Raw genomic sequence first — 24,160 nt, forward strand, 5'->3', positions numbered from 1 at the left:
TCAGTGCTGCGATGCCTCTAGCAGCCGTCAGGGCAATGGCTTCTCTTGTCTGCTGGACAGCTACAGGCTTCTTCTGGCTGGCTACTCTCCGGAGGGTGAAAAGCTCCAAGAAGTCATCGATGGTCGGTGCCGCCAGTTCAAAAAGCAATCTGCAAATGATGACTTGTTCCAGTTGGTTCATTTCCTTCTTTGTAAAGGTGTCATCAAAGAGTTTTAAGCAATTCCATAGGCTGAATTGCTGTTTCTCCAATAACTTGTAGGCTATATTGAAGCAAGTGGCTCCTACTCTGTTCAGGTCGATGGTCTTGATGGGAGCAGTGCAGGCAAGAAACCGCTCCAGAAGGTTGACAATCAAGCACAGAGACCTAAAGTCCAACTTCAGGCGTCTGTGCATGAAGACAAGCAGGCTGGTGAACTCATACCATGACGCCAAGATGATTTCTGGATGACTTTGTAGAAACTTCAAGGCTCTTGTTGTACATATAGGCGTCTTCTCCATACTCCTTGAAGGTCTCCAGGCCAATGTCTATGTGAGCTAAGGTGTTTCAAGGCTCATTTTGAAGTGCTGGGTCCCCATGTCTTTCCCTGTGCGAAGGGACGGGAGCTGTGATTGGCTACCCACACACACAGAAGCTTTGGTTGGCTACCCCTGATTCCTACTGTGTTTCTGGGCTGAGACTGGTACAAGGTGCCCGTCACTATGGGGAGCTCCAGTATAAGTGTCATGTAAGAGATGGAGAGGCTCCTCTTGTACTTGTCATTTTACACAGGAAGATCTCTGTGCATAGAACATGATTGCCTTCTCCAAAAGCAAAGCCCAGAACTACCAGACTTCTAGTATCTTTATCATTTGCAGTACAGGGGATTTCTTTAATATTATAAAACATTTGAGATGCTTATTGTTCCCTGACCTGTATGAGTCGGCCTGCAGCCTTTTGCCTTTACATGGTCACAGAACATGTCAATGAGGCTCATTTATTAACAGTGGGCAAAACCGCAATAACTCAAGGCAAACAATTCAACATTGTAGGGTGCATTTTATTGATTCCTGAATGTGCCTTTTTGGAAGCTGCCACATTGGCTGCTGTTATATCTCTATGTGTAAAATGTTTCCCACAGACTAGAGGGAACTGGCATCTAGTGGGCAGTTCAAAACAGTGCCATCTTGGCTAAATGACTCGGATATATATGGAATCTGTGAAACATGGGGATACAAGAGTTTTTTCTAAACAAGGAGAACATGCTTTAAAGGGGGGGGGGTTCACCTTTAAGTTAACTTTTAGTATGTTATGTAATGGCCAATTCTAAGCAATGTTTCAATTGATCTTTATTATTTATAGCATTTTAGTTATTTGCCTTTTTCTTCTGACTTTTTCCAGCATTCAAATATGGGTCGTTGATCTCATCCAAAAGTCAAATGCTCAGTAAGGCTACAAATGTATTTTTATTACTTCTCGCATTCTATTCAGACCCTATCCTATTCATATTCCAGTCCATTCCAGTTATCTCAAACAACTCCTTTAAGCAGAAATTGGTTTGTATAAGAGTAACACTGTGTGGGATACAACTTTGATGGCCTTATTGAGAAGTGCTCCTTTGTCTCACCAGCCAAACTATCTGACAGTTCCAGCCCCATTCTTGTGACACCATTTTGGGTTACTATACACATTATTACGACTACTTACGACCCCTAATTGCTTTCTTGCATTATTCACTTAACAAAAAGCAGCAGTCCCAGTGGCTGCAGGGGGCACAGAGTATAAGAAAACCAATGAGAGTTCAGGTTTTTATATTTTTCGATATAAATCTTAAATCCTCTTCCACCCCATGGTTCTGGTGAACTAAGAGCTTCCACAAGAATTTCTTTATTATGTGAGTAGCCAATGAAGCTTGTAAAGGTCAAAATATACTTATACAAATAGCAATGTTATTTTAAATGTTTGGGGCAGCAGTGCATATCTCCCAACTGGTGTATTATTATTATTATTATTATTATTAACATGTATTGATATAGTGCCAACATATTGCGTAGCACTGTAAAGTAAATGTGATTATACAACTAAATCACATGAATTATATACATAGAACATATGGAGTTACATACATCACAGTCAATACTGGTTTTACACCTTGAGAAAACAAACAATTATAGGTAGAAGCTATTGGAACAACTCATCCTCTCCTTATTTCACCTTTATACTCTCTGGGACCCTTTTATTTCTTTATCTGCTCCCCCATTTTGCTCTTTGTATTTCCTGCCCCTAATAGTTCTCTTTTCATTGCCTACATTCTCTGTTAACTGTAAGAGACACAAAGCAGATATTTTCTATTGGGACCTCTAGTAAAATGTCATTTTTTAAGTGTACAGTCCTTCATAGCTCACATTGAAAACTGACACCATATCTTATTAACCGATGTCTACACGGTAAGGTTAACAAAGGGCAACATGTGAGAGTTCTGCCATGTAAGGGTTTGAGTGTCTCCTCATGTACTTGCTTTCATATTACACAGGAAGTCCCCTGTGCACAGAGAATGATTGCCTTCCCAAAAATCAAAGCCAGAACATCTTTGTAACTTTTTTTTATATTTTGCTGTACGGGGGTTACCTTTATCATTATCATTATATCTGAACCACCCAGTGACATATGTAGATTAATTATGTCTTGTGTCTGGGCACAGTCTTGTTAACAGTCAATTGTTAGTTAATATCTATAGCTGGGTATGTTTCCCCAAAAAGCAGTGTATTTGAATGGTAACGCTTCTGTGATATCAATCAAGTGTCCAAGTGGAACCAATATGCTTTTTACAACAGGGGTCACTCCAGCACTGCATATGTAAGTTTCTATATATATTATATCATTATTAATAATATACCTCAACCCACTTACTAGGGTTTCTGGTTCTTTTGAGCAAGCAGACAATGAATTCACACCAAAGAGCGTATAGTAAAGTGATGTATTGTAAAATAAATCAATTGATTGTTCTACATAAATGATTACACTTAGACTAAACAAAAATTACAATATTTACAGTTACACATTACACAAGTCTACATAGTTGTTACCAAAAAGGCAAGGGAATAGAGTTCGGCTTCATCTCTGCCTTCCCCTCTGGTCTTCATTCCTCACATGTCTTGTTCCAGGCTCCTCTGGCTTCTCCAGCTCTCTAGCTGCCTCCTCTCAGCTGCCCAGCTCCCCTCACATTTGTCCAGCGTTCTTTAATCCTGGGTTCTCACCTGCCCCCACAGAAACCCTCCCAACTGCCAAGATGCTGTGATAAACCCCCAACTTGCCTACATCCTGTTGAGCAAGTTTTCTCACATACACAATCAGTTTTATGGTCCCCACAGCAGACATAGGCCTTAGTAGTCACAGGAAAACCTTTGTTATGATAATAAGGGCTTCATGTAAGTTCCCTGAACAACAGCTTCATATGAAATAACTAAATCAAGATGGCAATTTCTTACACATAGAACCGGTACATTACAAATCTAATCTTAAATATGAAAATCAATTTGTGTGCCAAAATCAGAGCAAGACCAGCCAACCCAATATTTCAATAGGATACTTATCACAGCTGTTTGAATCAAGACAGAAGCTCCGGTATTGTTAAAGGATTGCATTTTTTTCTATGGCCAGTCCCTTTTGAGATTACTAAAACATAGGCATCTGGGTGGTATTGGAGCTCCCCTAGCCAACAGCTTAACTCTCCACCTCGACGATTGTTTCACCAAAAACTTCTCAAGAGGTAGTGCGCCTGGAATCTTGAAGGGACTCTCCACCTATATCACACTTGTTCCCATGGTAACACATGTGTATATCAGTTCCACAATACAGCAACACTTGGAAGCATGACAATTTCTGTCCGTATTATTTGGTTGCAGATATTCTTTCTTATATCCCATGGTAATTTTCAAAGTTGGTCAATATTTCTTATTGAAATGTATTATAATATTCAATGTAAAAGGGCTGCACCCAGCTTGTTTCGATCAATTCAAGATGTCTCTAACTAGATATTGGCCTTTCAAAGAAATGTTTGAGAGTCCCTCAAGACTTGATCCAGACTGTCTCTTAGCTTCAGTAGTATTTGGTAAAAATCTTAAAATATCATTGGCTGGCATATTTATTGAAATTATTAATCCAAATAAACCTGGTCATAGTAACATAGTAAGTAAGGTTGAAAAAAGGCACACGTCCATCAAGTTCAACCTTTTAGTTTTTTTCTTATCTGCCTAACTGCTAGTTGATCTAGAGGAAGGCAAAAAACCCATCTGAAGCCTCTCCAATTTGCCTCAGAGGGGGAAAAAATTCCTTCCTGACTCCAAAATGGCAATCGGACTAGTCCCTGGATCAACTTGTACTATGAGCTATCTCCCATAACCCTGTATTCCCTCACTTGCTAAAAAGCCTTTCAACCCCTTCCTCAAGCTATCTAATGTATCAGCCTGCACAACTGATTCAGGGAGAGAATTCCACATCTTCACAGCTCTCACTGTAAAAAAAACCCTTACAAATATTTAGGCAGAACCTCTTTTTCTTCTCATCGGAATGGGCGACCTTGTGTCAGCTGGAAAGACCTACTGGTAAATAAAGCATTAGAGAGATAATTATATGATCCCCTTATATATTTATACAAAGTGATCATATCACCCCTTAAGCGCCTCTTCTCCAGCGTGAACATCCCTAATTTGGCCAGACTTTCCTCATAGCCAAGATTTCCCCATACCTTTTACCAGCTTAGTTGCCCTTCTCTGTACCCTCTCTAATACAATAATGTCCTGTTTGAGTGATGGAGACCAAAACTGTACGGCATATTCTAGATGGGACCTTACAATTGCTCTATACAGTGGAAGAATGACCGCTTCCTGCCGTGAATCAATGCTCTTTTTAATACAGTGCAAGACCTTATTTGCCCTTGATGCGGCTGACATTGCTTGCTACAGCCAAGTATGTTATCTACAAGGACTCCAAGGTCCTTTTCCATAATGGATTTGCCTAGTGCAGTAGGGTATATGTGGCTTGGATATTGGTGCATGACTTTACATTTACCAACATTGAATCTCATTTGCCACTTAGCTGCCCAGATTGCCATTTTGTCAAGATCATGTTGCAAGGATGCCACATCCTGGATGGAATTAATTGGGCTGGATAGTTTTGTGTCATCTGCAAACATTGATACATTACTTACAATACCCTCCCCTAAGTTATTAATGAACAAGTTAAATAAAAGTGGACCCAATACCAAGCCCTGAGGGACCTCACTAAGAACCTTACTCCAAGTAGAGAATGTACCATTAACAACCACCCTCTGTACCTGATCCTGTAGCCAGTTTCCAATCCATGTTGCTTCAGTTCTTTACAAGTTACTATTTAAGGGTAGGGACACACTGGGCGATTTTGGGAGATTTAGTCGCCTGGCGACTAATCGCCGCGACTTTTCTCCCCGAATGCCTCCCCTCGCTCTGCGCCTGGCTAAAATGAAAAATCGCCTGCGCTAATCACACGCGGCGATTCGTTTTCCGAAATCGCCCGAAGTTGCCTCACGAGGAAACTTCGGGCGACTTCGGAAAACGAATCGCCGCGTGTGATTAGCGCAGGCGATTTTTCATTTTAGCCAGGCGCAGAGCGAGGGGAGGCATTCGGGGAAGATTGGTCGCGGAAAGTCGCGGCGATTAGTCGCCAGGCGACTAAATCTCCCCAAATCGCCCAGTGTGTCCCTACCCTTAACTGCTTCCTACGTTACATTTGGCCATCAGTGTCACACACAATGTTCAGAGGTTTGTGGGATAATTACAAATAGCCACCCCATGCAGCTGTGTTTCTTTAGACACATACCTCCCAACATTTTAAAAGTGAAAAGAGGCACAAAAAGATCTGCTACGTGTAGCATGTTAACCTAAAGTTCCCTTTCCTGAGCAGTTTTCTGAGAACAAAAAAAAAGTTTCTCTTTTTCCAAAGAGTCTGTCATCTCCTGTTGTTTCCTTATATTTGAATCTAAAGTATAATGAGCATGACCCTCCTTTGTGTGATCCTACCATCCTCACAGTCTCAGATCTAACCAGGCCTTCACTTGAAACCTTTTTAAATTTATTAAATCCTAGACCCTAGGACCATTGTGCATCTTAAATCATCAGTTTGTTTTTACAGAAAATGGTAAGCAGATGTGTATTGTGTCTGTTAGAAGTCAGTTCAGTGTTGACAAGTCAGTTGAGGGTTTTGGACTAAAATTTACTTCACATAGAACATCACTGATGCATTATTACATCTGGCAAGTCAGGTGAATGAGGGAATGATATGAAAATTATGCAAATTCTGTAATCTCAATGACCAGTTGGGTTGAGTAAAAGGTGATGTAATAAATATATATATATGGCAAGAAGGATCCGCAGAAAAGGATCACACAGAAAAGGTCCGCACTCTCAGGACTTAAATAAAAATAAAAATGTTTTATTGAATGACTAACGTTTCGGCCTCTCCGAGGCCATTCTCAAGGTCACCACCCTAAATAATTAGTATAGAAAATCAAAAAAAAATCAAAAAAATCAAAAAATGCAAAATTTCAATTATTTAGGGTGGTGACCTATATACACTTAATATAGTTGACTGACCACTGAAATTATAGCTAGTAAATATAGATACTATATTTTGCATAACTCTAGCAGTCAATAGTTAGTGAAAATATACAACTGTGCTGTTATATAAATCCACATTCCATGTGGTTTACATTTCACAAGAGAATTATGTGGTGGAAGATAGTAGTCACATTCTGGGTTTAAGTTTATGGTTAATGTATTTGGTGGTTAGATCTCATTTGTGTGAGCCACATGCTATTATATCCTATTCATTCCCCTTGCACATGGACACACCAGCTAAAGTATCGTTGCACTACACCTGGGTGATTCTTTGGTAAAATATTCAGTCTAAATGTCATCTGGTAAAATAGAGGGATAATACCTTGCCAGTTAACATATATAATGGTTTCCGGACCTGGGCTGAGGACCGCACTTACTATACCTCATTTTATTATTGATTTTAATGGTGTTAACACAAAAGGGGGTTCTTAATTACAGACCTTACACCTGCACTCAAGCTCTGCTACTTTGTAACACAAACGGTCTAGCTAATAGCAATTGTATACAAGACAGGAAATGTTTGTTACTTAGTATTGTTTTTAATTCTACATGTTTTTAATTTTTTTGCTAGCCAAATGAAAAGGGGTTTTACTTACAGCAGTATTGACACAATATATTCAATTTGTTGTTTTGTAATGTTTTTTGTAATGGTTATACGTGTAGTTCAACTATGTGATGACAATGTTGATAGGTCAGCCAATTAACGTTTCCTGCCATCATGTGTATTTAAGGCATTCATATTGTGCTTTTCCACACTTTGAGAAAGGCCTCGGAGAGGCCGAAACGTTAGTCATTCAATAAAATATTTTTATTTTTATCCTCAGAGTGCGGACCTTTTCTGTGTGATAGATATTCTACATTTTGGACACTGCACCCAGGCACATTTCAACTGAGTATCGAGAGTGCCAACTCCTCTATGGATGGTTATATATAATATATATTATAAGTTATATATACAGTATACAGTGGCTACAAATTATGAACTTTCACGGTATGTATTTCTACTTCTTAACAGTCATAGGATTCTAGCACATTGTACACCTCTTGAGTTGGTTCAGTCCTATCTAGAGGCAAGATAAAAGCTCAATATTGTAGAATACCGCACCTCCTCTCCAATGTCTCTCCTGCCTTGTGGTGCTGATCCCTCTAGATGGTCGGGACACGTCAGTCACATACAAATGGGTTTTGGAAGAGAATCGCAAAACACCAATACATAGATTGATTTCTGTTATATAATTGCCCTGTAGAATTTTAGATGCTTATTTTATAACATAAACACAAACCAATTGAGTATTTTCCAGTTTCGACAACAGACCATATCAGGTATAAAGCATGTTCTTGATAAAAACAGTTGAACCAGATAGTAAATCAGATTATTTATGTCATGTCAATGTGCCCTGAAAAGTTGATAAACACAGAACTTAAGGATACTGAAACATGCTTTTCAATTAATTAAAGCCATTAGTTGTAAGCTGAGGGGCATATATATCAAATGCTGCAGCAAAGTGTAATTGCACTACTCACTATTTGTATGGGATTTTTAAGGGTGTCTATCAATTCTCAGTGTCATATTATGACTGGAAATTTCCCTCTGGCAAACTGTGGTGAGCGCTATTTCTCTATTTGTTCTCTATTTCCCCTCTGCTCAAGTAACTAGTTTGTGACGTCTATGTAAAATTCATAGGCACACACTGAGCAGAATCCTTGCCAGACTATAGTCCTTAATGGACTTTCCCTGTCCTCCCTTGTATGTTCTATCATTTGGTGTGATCCCCCCTCAGTGCATTAGTCCCACAGAAGAGGAGGCCTGATGGCCTTGTGATGTACCTGAAAGTGGCAGTAATCTGTTTACTGTTTTACAGGTCACCAGACAGGTACACAAACTGCACATCAATAAAATGTTATAAAGTTATGATATCTCTGCCTGATGTATTCAAGTCCTCTTGCCTGCTGCAGTGACTATCCCTACACTGGGATAGGGATAGTCACCAGATGCTCTCATGGGTTGATGTGACAGAAAATTGTGCTACAGAAGAATGACGCTATGCCCACAGTGTTTGCCCTTTAATTAAACAACAAAAGAAAAACTGCTGAAATCCATCCAACTCCTCACGTGCCATCCTTCAATCATTCCCATTGAAGAGGGACATTTTTTTAATTGACTGGACAAATGACATCATAGATACACATAAGACATTTCTCACTTATGTTCTTGTTTATTGTGCGTTGTTGGCAGGTACTGCATTTATTTTTGTAACACAGGCTTTATGGTACTGAAAAAAGATCCCACTAGATGTCACTCTTATAAAGCAAAGTGAAATGTGTTACAGCTAATGAGAGGAAAAATATAGCAAACAAATGCTTGAAGAATATAGTAAATAGATATAAAAGACTAGATAAAAAGACATAAAAATAAACGGCATCATCATCATTTATTTATATAGCGCCAACAAGATACGCAGTGCTTTACCATAGTTATAATAAACAGGGAATAAATGGTGGATAACAAACAAGGATTACAGAGTACAATAGGATTAGAGGGCCCTACAAATTAGAGTTTACAAACTAAAGGTTAGGGTACAATTGAGACATTAGGATTTTAGAAACAATTTTGTGATTTATGATACAGCAATGATTAATGATTAAGCACTGCGTATCTTGTCGGCGCTATATAAATAAATGATGATGATAAGTGAATAAAGAGGTTGAGTAAGGAAAGGAGGAACAATAGTTTGGAAAGTGGGCCTGCAGTCTAAGATTTTGTGATGGGCCCCTGGCATCCCAGTCCGACACTGGATCAGATCAAATGTCCATGTAACACAAATATTGGTCATTTAGTTGATAAGGCAAGTTTGGCTCAAACAAACATTATTAGTGGTGCATAAACAATCTGACAGAGTCTAAAAGTACAACCAGATACTGTGGTTAAGCCAATATCAAAATTTTATAAGCTTCTTATAGATAATAGTAGTACGCCAAAACAAATTGCCTAGAAAGAGTGGGGGAAAGGAGCTAAGTATTACAATTTTGGATGCATTATGGGAAAAGACATCTAGAGCAGTAAGATTTAGAGAAATGAATTATAAATTGGCCATTAGATGGCACTATACTTCAGTCAAACTTAAAAAAATGTACCCAAATAGTTCTGAAATTTGCTGGAGATGTGAACAAGATAAGGAAACACATGTATGGTATATGTGCTCCAAATTCAGTGATTTTTGGAGGGAAATTATAAAGGATATAGTGACGGTAACAGCAATTACTATAAAAGATATGGATTTGCCCCTAATTTTGTTATGCATCATAACAGTAAAGAACAGTTTAATATCAGATCTACTTATACACAGAGAGATCTGCTAGGGCCCAACGATCCGATCACAATGCAGGCAATACGGGCAGTCGGATCACAGGACCACATCAACGAACAGATGCGGCCTTGATCCGACTAGATTTTTAACCCTGCCTGATCGTCATCTGGCCGACTTACGGCCAGATGTTATTCAGTGAAGCCCGTCAGAGGCCCCCACACATGTTAATTTACTTTGATAAATGCTGTGATGTTATTAAGAAATGAATCTGCTTTGAAAAAATGTGTATAAAGTGTATAAACTGAATTGTGTAGTAATTTTTTTATGTTTCTCTCATCTTATCCTTTCCCTTCCTTTATTGCTTTTTTTATCCCATTCCTTTGAAAATTTTGAAAATAAAGAATGTTTAGAAAAAACAATCTTACACTAATCAGAATGATAGTGGGATTGTTAAAAACGATCACAACACCAAAAATGTGCTAATGCTTAGTACCATCCACGATGACAACTTTATTGTGAAACACAGAAGCTGCAGAAAGCCCCCTAAATCTAAGCCAACAGTACAGTACAGCAAACATATTAGTGGTGTGGATAAAACAGATCAAATGCAACACTATTATAATGCCACACAAAAAACAAAGTTCTGGTATAAAAAAATGGCAATTTACATGATCCAAATGGCCCTTTACAATTCATACCTTGTCTACAAGGCAACAGCACCAGGCGCCAAATTGTAGTTTTATAACTACCAGTTGCAGCTGCTCCCTGCCTTGTTGTTTGGAGACGTGGGGGAGGTGACAGAGATGGCTGCTAGTGAGAATGTTGCTCAGCTGACGGGGAAACATTTCATTGACCACATCCCACCCATACCCAATAAGCAGTATCCCTAAAGTGCCTGCAAGGTGTGCCGTAGAAAGGGGGTTAGACAAGATGTTCAGTACTACTGCCCCAGGTGCACCAGCCAGCCGGCCTTATGCTTCAAGCCGTGCTTTGAGCTGTACCACACACAGGTCCACTACAGGATTGAGGCTAGTTCTACATCATTGTTTTTTCCCCCTCCCATGTCCGCCAGGAGCCACCTGGAAAGCAGTATCGGAAGCCTAGCAGAGACGCACAATGAGCCGCCTGACCGCCCGCCCCCTGCCACCTCCTCACACCCTTGCCAATGCCATCCCTTAGGGACTTCCAGGAGCAAGCAATCCCACCCTACATCCACTACATAGGAGAATCTGCCATTGGTTAGGAACATCTCTACCTGCATGCTCTCCATCCATTGCGCACCCTTCCCTTCAGCCTGGGGAAGGAAACTTCCAGCCTAACAACACACACTCCCATAAAGCCTCGGGAGTGTCCATTAAGCCCGGCCGCCAAGCCCTGGGGGGAGCGACCATAAAGCCCAGCCATGAAACCCTGGTGAGCGACTATTAAGCCCAGCCACCAAGCCCCGGGGGGACGGCCATGAAGCCCTGGGGAGAGATCATTAAACCCAGCTGCCGAGCCCCAGGGAGGGTGGCCATGAAGCCCCAGGAGGAAAACACAGGCCCACTCCAGTCAGTTGAGGCTAGCATGACCCTCCATGCTGGGAAACCTAACCTCCAATTTGTACAAGTTAATAAACAACTGCAGGGGAAGGATGGTCGCCATGCCACCGACTTTGGGGGAGACTCAGCAGGTGGTGATGGATGCCAGAGCAACCCTCAGGCCGCCGGGGTCTGGCCTTTGGGGGACAAAGCCCCAGCTAGACAGAAACCCACCCCCATTAGCAAAGGAAAGGGAGTCCAGGACCTGTCCAAGACATTGTAGGGGCCAGTAGCACTACATGGTTATTCAGGAGAAGCCACTTTGCCCATTTACAGCAGCCCTGCCAGGAGCATGGTGCCAGATCGATCAGAGGAAGTGAGACTCACCTGCAGAGTCTTCCAGGTCGGGGCTCTTCTGTTGCATCATAATTTTTTCAGGGGGAAAACCAGCCGTCCCCTGCTGGAACCAGCCAGGCACCCACTGCTGACTGGTCCCTCGGGTGACTTCCGAGAAAGAGCCTCTTCCTGCACATGCCTGGGAAGCATAGCCTGTGTCCCCATCCAGACTTCCATGAAAGGGAATCAGCTGGGGACAGGGGGGAAAGACACTCTGCCTACCCAGGAACAGTGCATCCGTGGCTGGACATATTTTGCACCTCACCCCCCTGGGGACTTCCAGGAAAGGGCATCAGCTGGCGCTAGGGTTGCCACCTTGTCTGGAAAAAATACCAGCCTTCCTATATATTTATCTTTATTCCCTATTAATAACATTGGGATCAACCAACATTTTTACCAAAGGTAAAATACCGACCAGGTGGCAACCCTAGCTGGCGCAAGCCGCTAGACGGGGGGGGGGGAAATCCACTCTGTCTACCCAGGAACAGTGCACTTGTGCCTGGACATCAGCTCCTGGAATTCACATCCAGACTTCCAGGACATCACTGTCCCTCTCCGCAAGGGCAGCATGGCTGTGCCTGTTCTGGGGATAGGGCCTGGCAGTGTCACAGCCACTTGGAAGAGCCGTCAGTGTTTGGCAGTAAAAGGGTTAACCCCTGTATCTTTTTGTAGGGGAGCTGTGTACACTTGTCTCTCCTCTGGGTTGTTTCTGTGCAATGAGGAGGAGTCCCCACCCTCTGTGAGCTGACAGGAGACTGAGAAAGTGCTGAGAGAAGGAAGCAGAGAGTAAATGCAAGGTGCTGCAAGCTCCAAGAGTTTTCTATGTAAGAAAGCAGCTAGGAACCCCCAATGGCAGAAAAGTGCGCTCTCTTTAGGGTGCAGAAGGAAAGGTGGTAATTTTTAGGGCTTTGAAGAGCAGAGCCTGCTCTTCTCAGGGCATGGAAAACCAAAGAGAGTTCTTCTGAGGACTTTGAAGCAACTGTCACATAAGTGGAGACTCCCCTCAGAAGTTCAGAGATCACCAGCTGTGTATGTGAGTGAAGTTGCTCCTGGCTGGCAGGCTGCCTGTGTCACTGTAATTTAAAGGTATAATGTCCTGCCAAGAAATCCTTCAACATACCCAGTGTGTATTGCGGATCTAAGAAGCTTCCAGGGAGGGGTACTACAGTTCATTCTACCCTGACCCTGGGTGAATCATGCCATTTTATAGGGAGACACAGGGCTCATGTAGCGCCACACACAAGTAAATGTGTGCTAGATCTCATGCAGTAACAGAAGAGGGCTGTATTTTATTGAAAGTTTTGAACCTGCCATTTGTACAACTGATAAAAAAGGTGGGGAAAACACTGCCAGACTAAACCAAGAAGCTGCATTGAGCGTTTACCATGTGCTAAGGAAGCCATAGCCTTACTTGAAGAACAAATCAAAGAAATTATTGAAGAAATAGAAAACAAGACAGAATACATAATGTTTACATACTAATGTAAAGAAAACATTTTATTTTTAAAAGAAAATCATGAAAAACCTTTAAAAAAAACACATGTGATGGTTATTTAATTATTTGTTGTTGAACAAAATATTTGAGAAAATCTTCTCTAAAATAATCTCTGTTCCCAGTTAATAAACAGCTCGCACTTTATTTGATTTTGAACAAAATATTTGAGATAGTCTTCTCTAATGATCTTGTCTTTTGTTTGTGAAAAAAACAAACTACATATAATGTGAGAAATTAAAAAAAATATTTTTGAAATAAGTACTTGCTTTTTCTTTCAAGTTTCTAAAAAGGATGTCAACAAGCTATATAGTTAGTGCATTATTAAATATCATGTACAGATGATTTTTAAAAGTCATATCTATATTACAGGTTGACCCATTTCGTAGGTGACAAACGATATGCATATGAACGGCCCTACGTACATCAACTTCCACTGATGGTGTTTGCGTCAGATGTCAGACAGGCAATACATGCAAAGATATTGTTATTGGACAGAACCATTCTAACCTGTTTGATTGACTAAACAATGTTGGGAAAATCCATGTGTACTCGACTATATCTTCATGTCTATGGCCAACTGAAGCTTTGTTCTTATTGTGACTGACAGTATTGTTTCACAGAATGGAAATTTTATCAGTTTTATGTACCATGAGAGACATTCATTTTGTGTACTAGGGATATTTTTGTATATACGTCTTTGTGACACTTTTTGTTTTGTGACATGCCTGCACATTGATTGGGAGATAGAGCACTATGCAGTCCCCCACTTGCAGATTTCATTCTACTTACCCTACCACATAGAGAGCAGTGAAGGCTCAAATGCACAAGTTCTCCTGTAGCCCAAGGCTGTATGTGTATTTAGCTTATTCTGATCTTTACCTTTTATTCTGTATATGAACATTTAGAGGAAATATATGCATTTATGCAAAGGCATTCATTTTATTGCATTTAAAAGATACATTTGCACATGTTAAAAACAACTAAAATTCACCATGACACCAGCAATTTTCTAAAACACAAGTATGACAGATTTTGAACTAACATAACAGCAATGAACATTCACCTCTTTTTGACAGCCACAATTGAGCCACTGTGAAACTTGAAAATAAAGCAATTTTCCAAGGCAAAATTAAAATGACCAGGTCCAGGCTGTAAAAATACAGCAGACACTTTAGCATCTCTTTATCTACATCATGACCTTCATACTAATACCTCACATAAATCATTGCTTTATGGCATGAATTTACTATCTAGCATAATTATGAATAGTATTTACAGCAGCAACATTTTGGAACATTGCTCTCGCAATGGCATAATTATGATTTTAAGTGGTCGTTGTGAAATTGCACCTGATTTACTGACAAACTTTAAAAGTTCACATACAACTCCAGCCCCTTAAGCTGGCCATAGATGTAAAGATCTTTAAAAGATCTTTTCGTTATCATGAGACCACGATTATCTCGAAATGATCGTTTAAATGTACGATGTGTCCATCAACTAAAGATACCATTTCAGGCGATATTGCCTGCTTGGCCTGGCCGATCAGATGTTGGACAAAAGATCGTAAGATGTAGGATTGTTCGATCCTTCGATTCCCAGTAACTTCACGAAAATTTGACGGATTGGTCAGATTTCATTAAAATCGGTTGTTCACCAAAGAAAAATCTTTGCGTCTATGGGGACCTTTAGTGGCAGCAATTGGCAGACATTACAAAAACACGTTCATTTATTACATGTAACTTTGGCTAGGGGTGGGAAAAAATAAATATTGTCTTGATTTAGCACTATAGACAGACCTTGTTAAAAATGGAGATTTAACCTTTGAGATGCCAGACTAGGGTACAACACAGGCTACACCTGGGATCCAGGCACTCAAGTCAGGTCCATTTAGTGTAAGTCGATCACTAGAAGAATTGTTCCGCATAAGAACTGACAATTAATGGATGTTAACTGATTAGTTATTAGTCATTTTATGCAGGTTTAGTAACTGTATTGTACATATTAGGGAAGTGCACCCCCTATTGTTCTTGCGGAGATTACTTCTGAACCCGGTCTGGCTGCGCACTGCACCTCAAGCCAGATAGATGCCCTGCTTTAATACAGCATCTTTTGAATACAGCACTGATGAATGCAAGCAACATTGTATTCATGCCTAGAATGTGTTCGAAAGCACTGTATTCATGAGTGGGGGGGGGCACATAGGTTATCTCTTTCCCAGCCCTGCCAGTCTTCTAACTTCAGTTAGGTATTGGCAGAGAGCTACTGGAATCCTAAAGCATGAGGACAGTGTGTAAAGTGCCAAAAATGGCTGACTGAACAAGTTTTTTGAACTTTTCACAATGCCTTACTATTAAAATTGAGCCCTATTGATTTGTAGCTAACAGACTGTATAACATACAGAATAGGGTTTAGCAACAAAATACAATTTGCAATGCAGTTTAAACCAACAGTACATTAATATCATTAATTATACTTTTAGCCATAAAAGTTCCCACTGAGGACAACTATTTAAGCTTGTCAGACATCTAACTGTGTACAACCAAAGTGCAAACCCTACATTTTGGCAGAGAGATGAGGTGCTCCATAGTCATGAATCTTTATTAAAGGTAAAGTTTAAAAAATGCCAACTAGCACTGAGAAGTATGGAGAGCAAAATCTACTCTCAGTGGAGGATCCGAGAACTAACTAAAGGTACAGACTCCTAAAACCTTAGCACTGTTGTCGTCATACTTTTTCAGTTCAAGCCCCACATGACGGTTAAGCCTTTGGCAAGACACCCTTTAAAGATCCGACTTAATATAAGGTTCCCCATCCGCTTGCGTAATGAGTACAGAAATAGGTTTTATAATGTCATTCAGACATAGTTCCAAGAATATATATGGCAGTAAATAAATGTTATTCCTACATTTTACCCTAAATGACCTTTCAGATAGGCATATGAACATTCTCCAACCCTATCTGCCCTTCAAGTTGAGGCCACCTGCCATGGCACCAAGACTTCCAAGTTGGGCCTACTCCACAGTTGGGAACCACTGGTCTTGGCTGCTTCTTCTTCTATTACTATACAATATTTTTGCTCCACTTCAAGAAAACTATATGTTAAGAAGTCTGTGAAGGTTTTCATTCACCCAGGTCATGGTATATCTAATAGAAGTAATTCTAGAGCAACTGGACTTGCTGAGTAACCATTGAAGACATTTCACTACTCCTCCAAGCAGCTTCTTCAGTTCAATTGACTGGTACGGGAAGTCTTCACACTTCCAAACTCTTCCAATAATCCAATCATAATGGTTCAATGTAACAATTCAGATAGGTGGCAACTGAATCTGAGTATGTGAATGCTGTGATGTTACTGTGATAGAATTAGCAAGCTGTCATGAAAAAGACATATGGGGAATGTAATATGTGTCATTAGCACAAAAAATGTTTTCAGACACCTTTGCAAATGTTAGCAACCATGTTTGTGTCCTTTTTGACTGATTACAGACCTTAACAACTTCCTTGCATAGTTTGCAACCAAATGGCTGTTGCGAACATTCGCAGTGTAAGTAATACAATTTCACAACCATAAAGCGTTTTTTTTGCAAAAAAATATTTAACGAAACTCCAGAACAGGTGTTGACGCTAACCTCTTCTTAGCGATAATGGGCAATGTAATATTCACCAGCAAATGCTTTTTCATTGCGAGCAGTGCTAAACATAAAAACGGCATTTAAAGTAACGCTTGCAATTTTAATTACTTTCCCCCCAAGGAGACTACGAGTTGCATGACACCTTGGTATTTCTATCACAGTGATACAGTGTATATAGATATATGTTGAGAACAAATACTTGACCAACAGATAAATTACAATCTATCATGAGACCTCTTAAAGAATCTTATTAAACTGACATACACAAATCAGTATTTCCTGTTACATCCTTTAATGTAAGACCCCATTTTGTGTCACTTGCTGATTACCCAACAGGAAATAATGCAGTTTCTAACTTTAATACAAAACAATGTGAAAGTAAAAGACACAGCTCTGGCTGTTAAGTTTGTGTTAAGTTTGTGTGTGCCTTATACAACAAAAGCTTTAAAGGAATTGTTCAGTGTAAAAATAAAAACTGGGTAAATAGATAGGCTGTGCTAAATAAATAATGTTTCTAATATAGTTAGTTAGGCAAAAATGTCATGTATAAAGGCTGGAGTGACTGGATGTTTAACATAATAGCCAGAACACTACTTCCTGCTTTTCAGCTCTCTTGGTTTCCACTGATTGGTTAACCTGGTTACCAGACAGTGACCAATCAGAGACTTGAGGGGAGGCCACATGGGTCATATCTGTTGCTTTTGAATCTGAGCTGCATGATGAGGATCAATTGCAAACTCACTGCAATGTACCATGTGCCCCCCCCCCTTCAAGTCACTGACTAGCTCAGAGTTAGAGAGCTGAAAAGCAAGAAGTAGTGTTCTGACTATTATGTTATACATCCAGTCATTCCAGCCTTTATACATTTCATTTTTGCCTAACTAACTATATTAGAAACATTTTTTATTTTGCACAGACTATCTATTTACACAGTTTTTATTTTTACACTGAACTGTTCCTTTAAGATGTAAGAAGTACTTAAGATGGCAGTTTTTCTATATCGGATTCTCTAGTAGCAGATACTACCAGAAAATAATGGAGCAATTTGGTAACAGAATGGGATATAAAATATCAGAGCAAATAGCCATAAGCGGCAGCCTAAACTATAATTTATCATTTTTGCCTGTATATTTATTTTACTATTAGATTAAACATTTTAGCAACATTTACAGTTAGGACAGGAATCAAGGGTTAAGGATTCTCAGCAGACTGTGCATGTCTGTTACTCATTGTTTTGTTGGGGAAAACTGAAAGAATTACTTCTCTTACAGCCTCTTCCTCTTTTAACATTGCTTTTTTTGGTCTGGATTTTACCGGCAGGGAGGGAGGCAGCTCTGTGCTGCTCATAACCTGTTCTGCCGGCTTGTAAAGAAGGGGCACCAACAGCACAGGTGCGGCAGAGAACTGTCAGCTCACAAAAAAATTCTTCTCTTGTCCCGAATCTACTTGGATCTGGCAGCATACCCCGAACATCTCTCTGAGCTCATTTTATTTCTATATTGGGATGAGCAGCAAATGACTCAGGATTTGAACAGAAGAAGACTTGATAATCATTGGGATGATTTCTGCAGACCTGGCTGTTAATAAACAGCTCAACAGACAAATGTTTATTTAGCTCATTACATCACAATATCCTGACACCAGAAGACCAGATTATATTTTGTATTTTAATCATTGTTTGAAGGGATAACATCACTGGATACCTGTTCTGTGTATGTGTGTGTGTTCTTCAATCATATCACTCAGATCATCAGAATGGGAGAATTATTTTAAAATTCGGAAAATACATAAATATATCTCCTTTTTCGGTGTTGTTGGATTTTTTTCCACTGTGCTGTGGGAAACACAAAGCCAGAACATGAGGGTAGCCTTGAGGTGAAAGTGGGCATCTTGTACCTGGTACCACAAGATGCCTTGGTGGTGCTGCTGCTGTTTCTTCCCTCCATATCTCTCTGAGGAGGATATTACGGCTCTGACTGTGAACAGAGAGATTGAAAGAATTCTTAAACTCCAGAAGGAGATTAGCCGTGGTGAGATAAAACTTCTACTTTTGGGTAAGTGTGGGATTCTTTGAATAAATTGTAATATAATGGGTGTAATGATTCCAAAGAAATGTAAATTTGGATACCATGTGAGGACGCTTAGTGGGGAATGTGACAGTGACAAAACTAGGCAAACTAGTCCACATGCAAAAATGTAATTTGGGTTTCTACCCCATATGAATTGAAAATCCTCAATTGAAAACCACAATATCCTCAGCTTAATAGATGACTCTTAAATGAGGGTTAACTAATGTGATGTAACTTCCCAGTAACAGACCATCATAAATAATAGAGGGGTGACAGAAAATAAGAATGCTGATGGGTAAGCATGGTGAGCCAGGCCCGGATTGGCAATCTGTAGGTTGTGGCAAATGCCAGAGGGGCTGCTATAAGGTGCCATAGAAAGTCAGTATTTAGTGGGCTGGTGGGGCCTCTGTTTGGGCTGATTGGACCTTTGTGTACCTTAAATGGCAGGGCCTATTTTATTTCTCACCCATAACCTGATGGTGACATAGATTTGTGCAGGGTCTGAAAGTCTTAGGGTGTGATACAAGTAAGAATGGATTTAAAGGAGAACTAAACCCTAAAAATTAATGTGGCTAAAAAGGTTCGCTCATCACTACTGATCAGGGGTGTAATATGTATTTTATACCAATGCAAATGCAGTGCAAATGATGTAATTTAGCAATCATTTTGTTCCCCACTTTCTTGTTCCTCCACTCTTTATTACATACAAAAGGCAGATTCTATTGCACTTTTTCCATAAGGTTGCCATTCGTGGGTCTGCTTCCTGTATAGCTGCCTCTGACCCCAGGCCACACACTTTGTGGGGAACAACATAGCGTCAGTTGTATGATGAAGAAAATAAGAAACAGCACTGTGCCCCACAGATTAATCTCTTTTTTTTTGGGTGATGGCTACTGTAAGGGTACTGTGACATGGGGCGATTTGCCACCTGCTTTTAAATCTGTTGTCTATGGTAGCACAGATTTAAACAAATCTCCATGTGTGCAGTATGAACCTGAAAACAATGTTATTCATTATTTATACTCAGCAATAAAATAGGTTACCATGACAATACTGCTTTAAGTACCGACTCGTTCAGATTCGAATGAGTGAAAAAGTTTTGTGCTATTGATTTTCAATACATCTCTCTGCCACCTTTAAATGGATGTTCCTTCACTTGTTCTGTTTTACAACAACATCAAAAAAACTTAAATCAAATAAGTTTTTAAGGAAAATGAGGCAATTACAATGACATTTTAATAATGAAACTGTGGGGCGGAGACAATCTCGATATAATCATTGGGCGTGATAGAAAGCAGGGTGTGAGATAATGATGGATTGTTATAAGAATATGCCATAAGTGAGGTGGAGTTGATATACAGTATGTTGTTGGTTGTGGTATAAATGAGCATTTATGTGTTTGTGAGGAAGTAATATGAGCATGGCAGTATATGGAATTCTACTACAATTCTACTACAACACCAACTGATATTTGGATCAATCCCACTTGTATTTACTCGAGAACAAAACCAGGCACAAGCCAATTCACTGTTACTAGTCATCCTTTATTAGCAAATGACTTTTTGCTTAATTAAAGGAGCTAAACTTAAAGAAAATATGGCTATGTGCTATATTTTACAGTGAATGCTAAGCATACTGCTTAGAGGTTCAGCCCCATAACAGTAATGATACCTGCCTTCAACATTATCCAAAGCAGCTGCCCATCTTGGGTCCTATTAGGCCACCGTTTGAGTGTCAGCGACTATGAACATGGTCAGTATGGGCTGCTGTTGAGAAACTAAGCTTTTAGATAGGCAGATGAACATTCTCCAACCCTATCTGCCCTTCAAGTTGAGGCCACCTGCCATGGCACCAAGCCTTCCAAGTTGGGCCTACTCCACAGTTGGAGCTCCACAGGCTTTTAGAAATCATCAATACATTAGCAGAAGGTGAGAGTACATTGTTTAATAGAGATGATGATAAAGGACTGATCAGTATGTTGTATACAAAGGTTTCCATGCTGACAGTAATGGCTAATCCATGCCTGTCAACTCCCCTAAATTCCTGTATTTTCCAGGAGTTAAATGGATTTGCCCCCCCCCAACTGTCATCATACTGTACCAAGGCTTTCCCCTGTTTTTGAAATTTCCCTTTTGGTGTAATATGTGGGCATGTGCAGTGAGCATTTATTTATGTGAAATAATCTGTGTGCATGTACAGTGAATATTCAGAGCCCCTGAAAGGGCCTGTGCCTATTTGCAGGGACTCCCAAAATGCCACACCCCATTTTTCAAGTCCCCAAGACCAGCACTCAAGCAAGTTGACATCTAATCAAACTTTTAGGGTCTGATTTACTAAAGGTCCTATATTTTTTCTTCCAAACTTTTTAGCACTGAAAATCCTGCATATGAATAATAGTTTTAAAACATACATTTTTCATTATTTAATAAAATTCAAAATCCGAAAATTTCTCACTATTTTCACATAAAATTAGTTTCAAAACATTATTTGTCATCTGATGTAAATGATTTACACCATAAAAATAATGGCATAGCATATTGGCATCAAATCAGATGAGAAAAGAAAATATACAGCTTCCTCATGGTCTCTTTATTTTACACTGTTTTACCAGTGTAAAAAATGTTGCATGCCACGATATACAGACCCCCATAATGTTATAGAACTACAGTTCCCACCATTCCAGAGCTAAACTTGTAGATAAACAGCTTCTAAAGAATAACATAATTAGAGCCATCTTAGAGTTGATATATCTGCAGATGATCATGAAGACTCCATACGTCAGATTCTTGAATCACTCCTAATGGTACAGTTATGTGTCTTTTATTCAGGGATCTATTTAGTACAGGTATGGGATTCGTGATCCAGAAACCCGTTATACAGAAAGCTCCAAATTATGGAAAGCCCATCTCCCATAGATTTTATACAAATAATCCAAATTTTAAAAAAATGATTTCCTTTTTCTTTGTAATAATAAAACAGTAGCTTGTGATCCAAACTAAGATATAATTAATCCTTAATAAGCAAAACCAGACTATTGGGTTTATTTAATGTTTACATGATTTTCTAGTAGACTTAAGGTAAGAAGATCCAAATTATGGAAAGATTCGTTACCAGGGCCTGAACATGCTGGATAACAGGTCCCATACCTGTATAAACTTGCAGTTTTGTTTCTTTACTGGAAATCGTTCTTATTGCATTAGAAGCTAAACCTGTTTTGCATGAAAAATTCCTTTCCTCACACATTAATCAAACAGTTATCTTTCTGTTTTAGGACTAAAGGACATTGGCTGACTATAGTCATTATCAACCTTATTAACATTTCCTCCTTTTTTTCTTGTTTTCTTTGCTATAACAACTCCTGGCCTCACTGTGATGTAAAATTCTACCTCTGTGTAATGGGGACACGTGTATAGGTGTGGTGGATAAACTGGTGGTGTGGAAACACTCCCAGGTAATGGTTAAAACAAGAAATATCAAAACAGGTAGTGATGTCTGTTGTAAAACTAGGTCAAGGCTAAGGTGTCTATTTTGAATTACATTGTGCTTGATCTACCTGATATAAAATATAATGCTTATTACTGAACCTGGAAGTTGACTGTCTTTTGAACATTTTGAATTGTTTTTGCCCAGACAGAGCATTCATAATTTGTGAGTGGCATATTGATTTGGGAATAGTAGGTGACATCTGCTATTTCTGTAGTTGATTATACATTATTTTATAACTTATGCAAGGATTAAAGGTCCCAGTGATATTCTTACTGTACACATGTATATGAACCTTTTTTTATGCAGAACCAGTTTAGCTTATTTTTGCAGATATGTCTTGACACTAAGCCACATTGTTTAGTCTATTATTAAAAAAGAAATAAGCCACAAAAGCACACTTAGCAAACAAACAGCAGCCCTATAAAGCCCCACAATAAACAACATGTTAAAAACCATTAGAACTGGTACAGTGTAGTTCCCTTGTTCCCATTATGCTAGTGCTTTTCAAAGATGTGTATTTTCTAAGCCTGGCAATATAAATATTACATTTGCACTATTCTAAATGAGAACCCTATAAACAGGTCCGGATTTACATAGAGGGTGCCCCTAGGCCCGTTGTTGTTCGTCACCCCAGTCCCCTCCTCTTTATTTGCTCAAATTTCCATCATCAGGACTGGAGCAATGGGGATTGGCACACAGGAGATTTAAAAAACTATTGTATCTCCTGCTCATCCCCAGTGTTTCTGAACCAATGTTGGTGTAGTTTGGCAGCATGCCGCCCCCTAAAATTCTGCCGCCCTAGGCCCGGGCCTTGGTGGCCTCTCCGCAAACTGGGCCTGCCTATAAAGGGCTACTAAACAAGGTTGCCACCAGGAGTTGTGGGGTCCCATATGGCATTCTGGAAGTCTGTAAAAAAGAGTTGGGGAGCAACACAAGCATGAAACAATCCCTTGGGGTGCCAAACAAGGACTATAATTGGTTATTTGGTAGCCCCTATTTAGACTGGCAGCCTACAGGAGGCTCTACTTGGCACAATACTTAGTTTTGCAATGCAATTAAAACTTGCTTCCAAGCCTGGAATTCAAAAATAAGCACCTGCTTTGAGGACACTGAGAGCAACATCCAAGGGGTTGGAGAGCAACTGGCTGGGGATCACTGCTCTAGACTATTCTTTGGAACCCAGTCATCGTTTATTAAAACATAAAACCACAAAAAGTGACCAGAAAAAAATTGTAAAAGCTGTAAAGGTTTATAATGGTCAATGGGAATAGTCTATAACAGCTTGAATCATATACAGTATTTATCATATAAGCTAACATTCTAGAAAAAAGTTGCACGAGTTTTGTCGCAGTTTTTTTCTTGGCACTCGAAAATTTGTAAAAAAGCCTCTATATGTCCAACTTTAGCTCACAAAAAACCTTGAGATGCTTGCCTAATTTATTAAAAAGTTACATTTAGGTGCACATTTGTTTGTGTGCACTGGTGACACAGCTTGTACATATCTGCATAAGTGCTAATCTTGTGTTGAATATTGCTTTCAAAATTATACAGCTGTAACTATTTACACTACAAATACGAAATGTATATTCCCTGCACCAAATGGGAGGACATGAATAATCTAGG

At 39.6% G+C, this 24,160-nt stretch overlaps 2 protein-coding genes across 9 annotated transcripts in view; both read left to right on the forward strand.

Moving 5' to 3' along the window:
• The window catches only part of LOC108706886, a 31,598-nt gene extending 16,805 nt beyond the window's left edge, over positions 1-14,793 (forward strand). Inside the window, exons 4-5 of one of the 8 annotated variants that reach the window (XR_005964976.1) lie at positions 1,380-1,424; positions 7,456-9,079. The gene's annotated coding sequence lies outside the window, so the exon portion shown is untranslated. Of the gene's footprint in view, positions 1-1,379; positions 2,955-7,455; positions 9,080-13,719 lie in introns of those variants that run through there. The other 7 variants (XR_005964972.1, XR_005964977.1, XR_005964973.1 and 4 more) reach the window with 7 other exon arrangements.
• A 3,319-nt stretch (positions 14,794-18,112) lies between these two features.
• LOC108706887 (guanine nucleotide-binding protein subunit alpha-11) overlaps positions 18,113-24,160 on the forward strand; it is a 33,143-nt gene continuing 27,095 nt past the window's right edge. Inside the window, exon 1 of the mRNA XM_018243671.2 lies at positions 18,113-19,036. Within this exon, the coding sequence (XP_018099160.1) occupies positions 18,892-19,036 (145 nt within the window). The 5' untranslated portion in view covers positions 18,113-18,891. The remainder of the gene's footprint in view (positions 19,037-24,160) is intronic.

Source organism: Xenopus laevis, chromosome 1S (genome assembly GCF_017654675.1).
Source record: "Xenopus laevis strain J_2021 chromosome 1S, Xenopus_laevis_v10.1, whole genome shotgun sequence".
Classification (NCBI taxonomy): Eukaryota; Metazoa; Chordata; class Amphibia; order Anura; family Pipidae; genus Xenopus; species Xenopus laevis.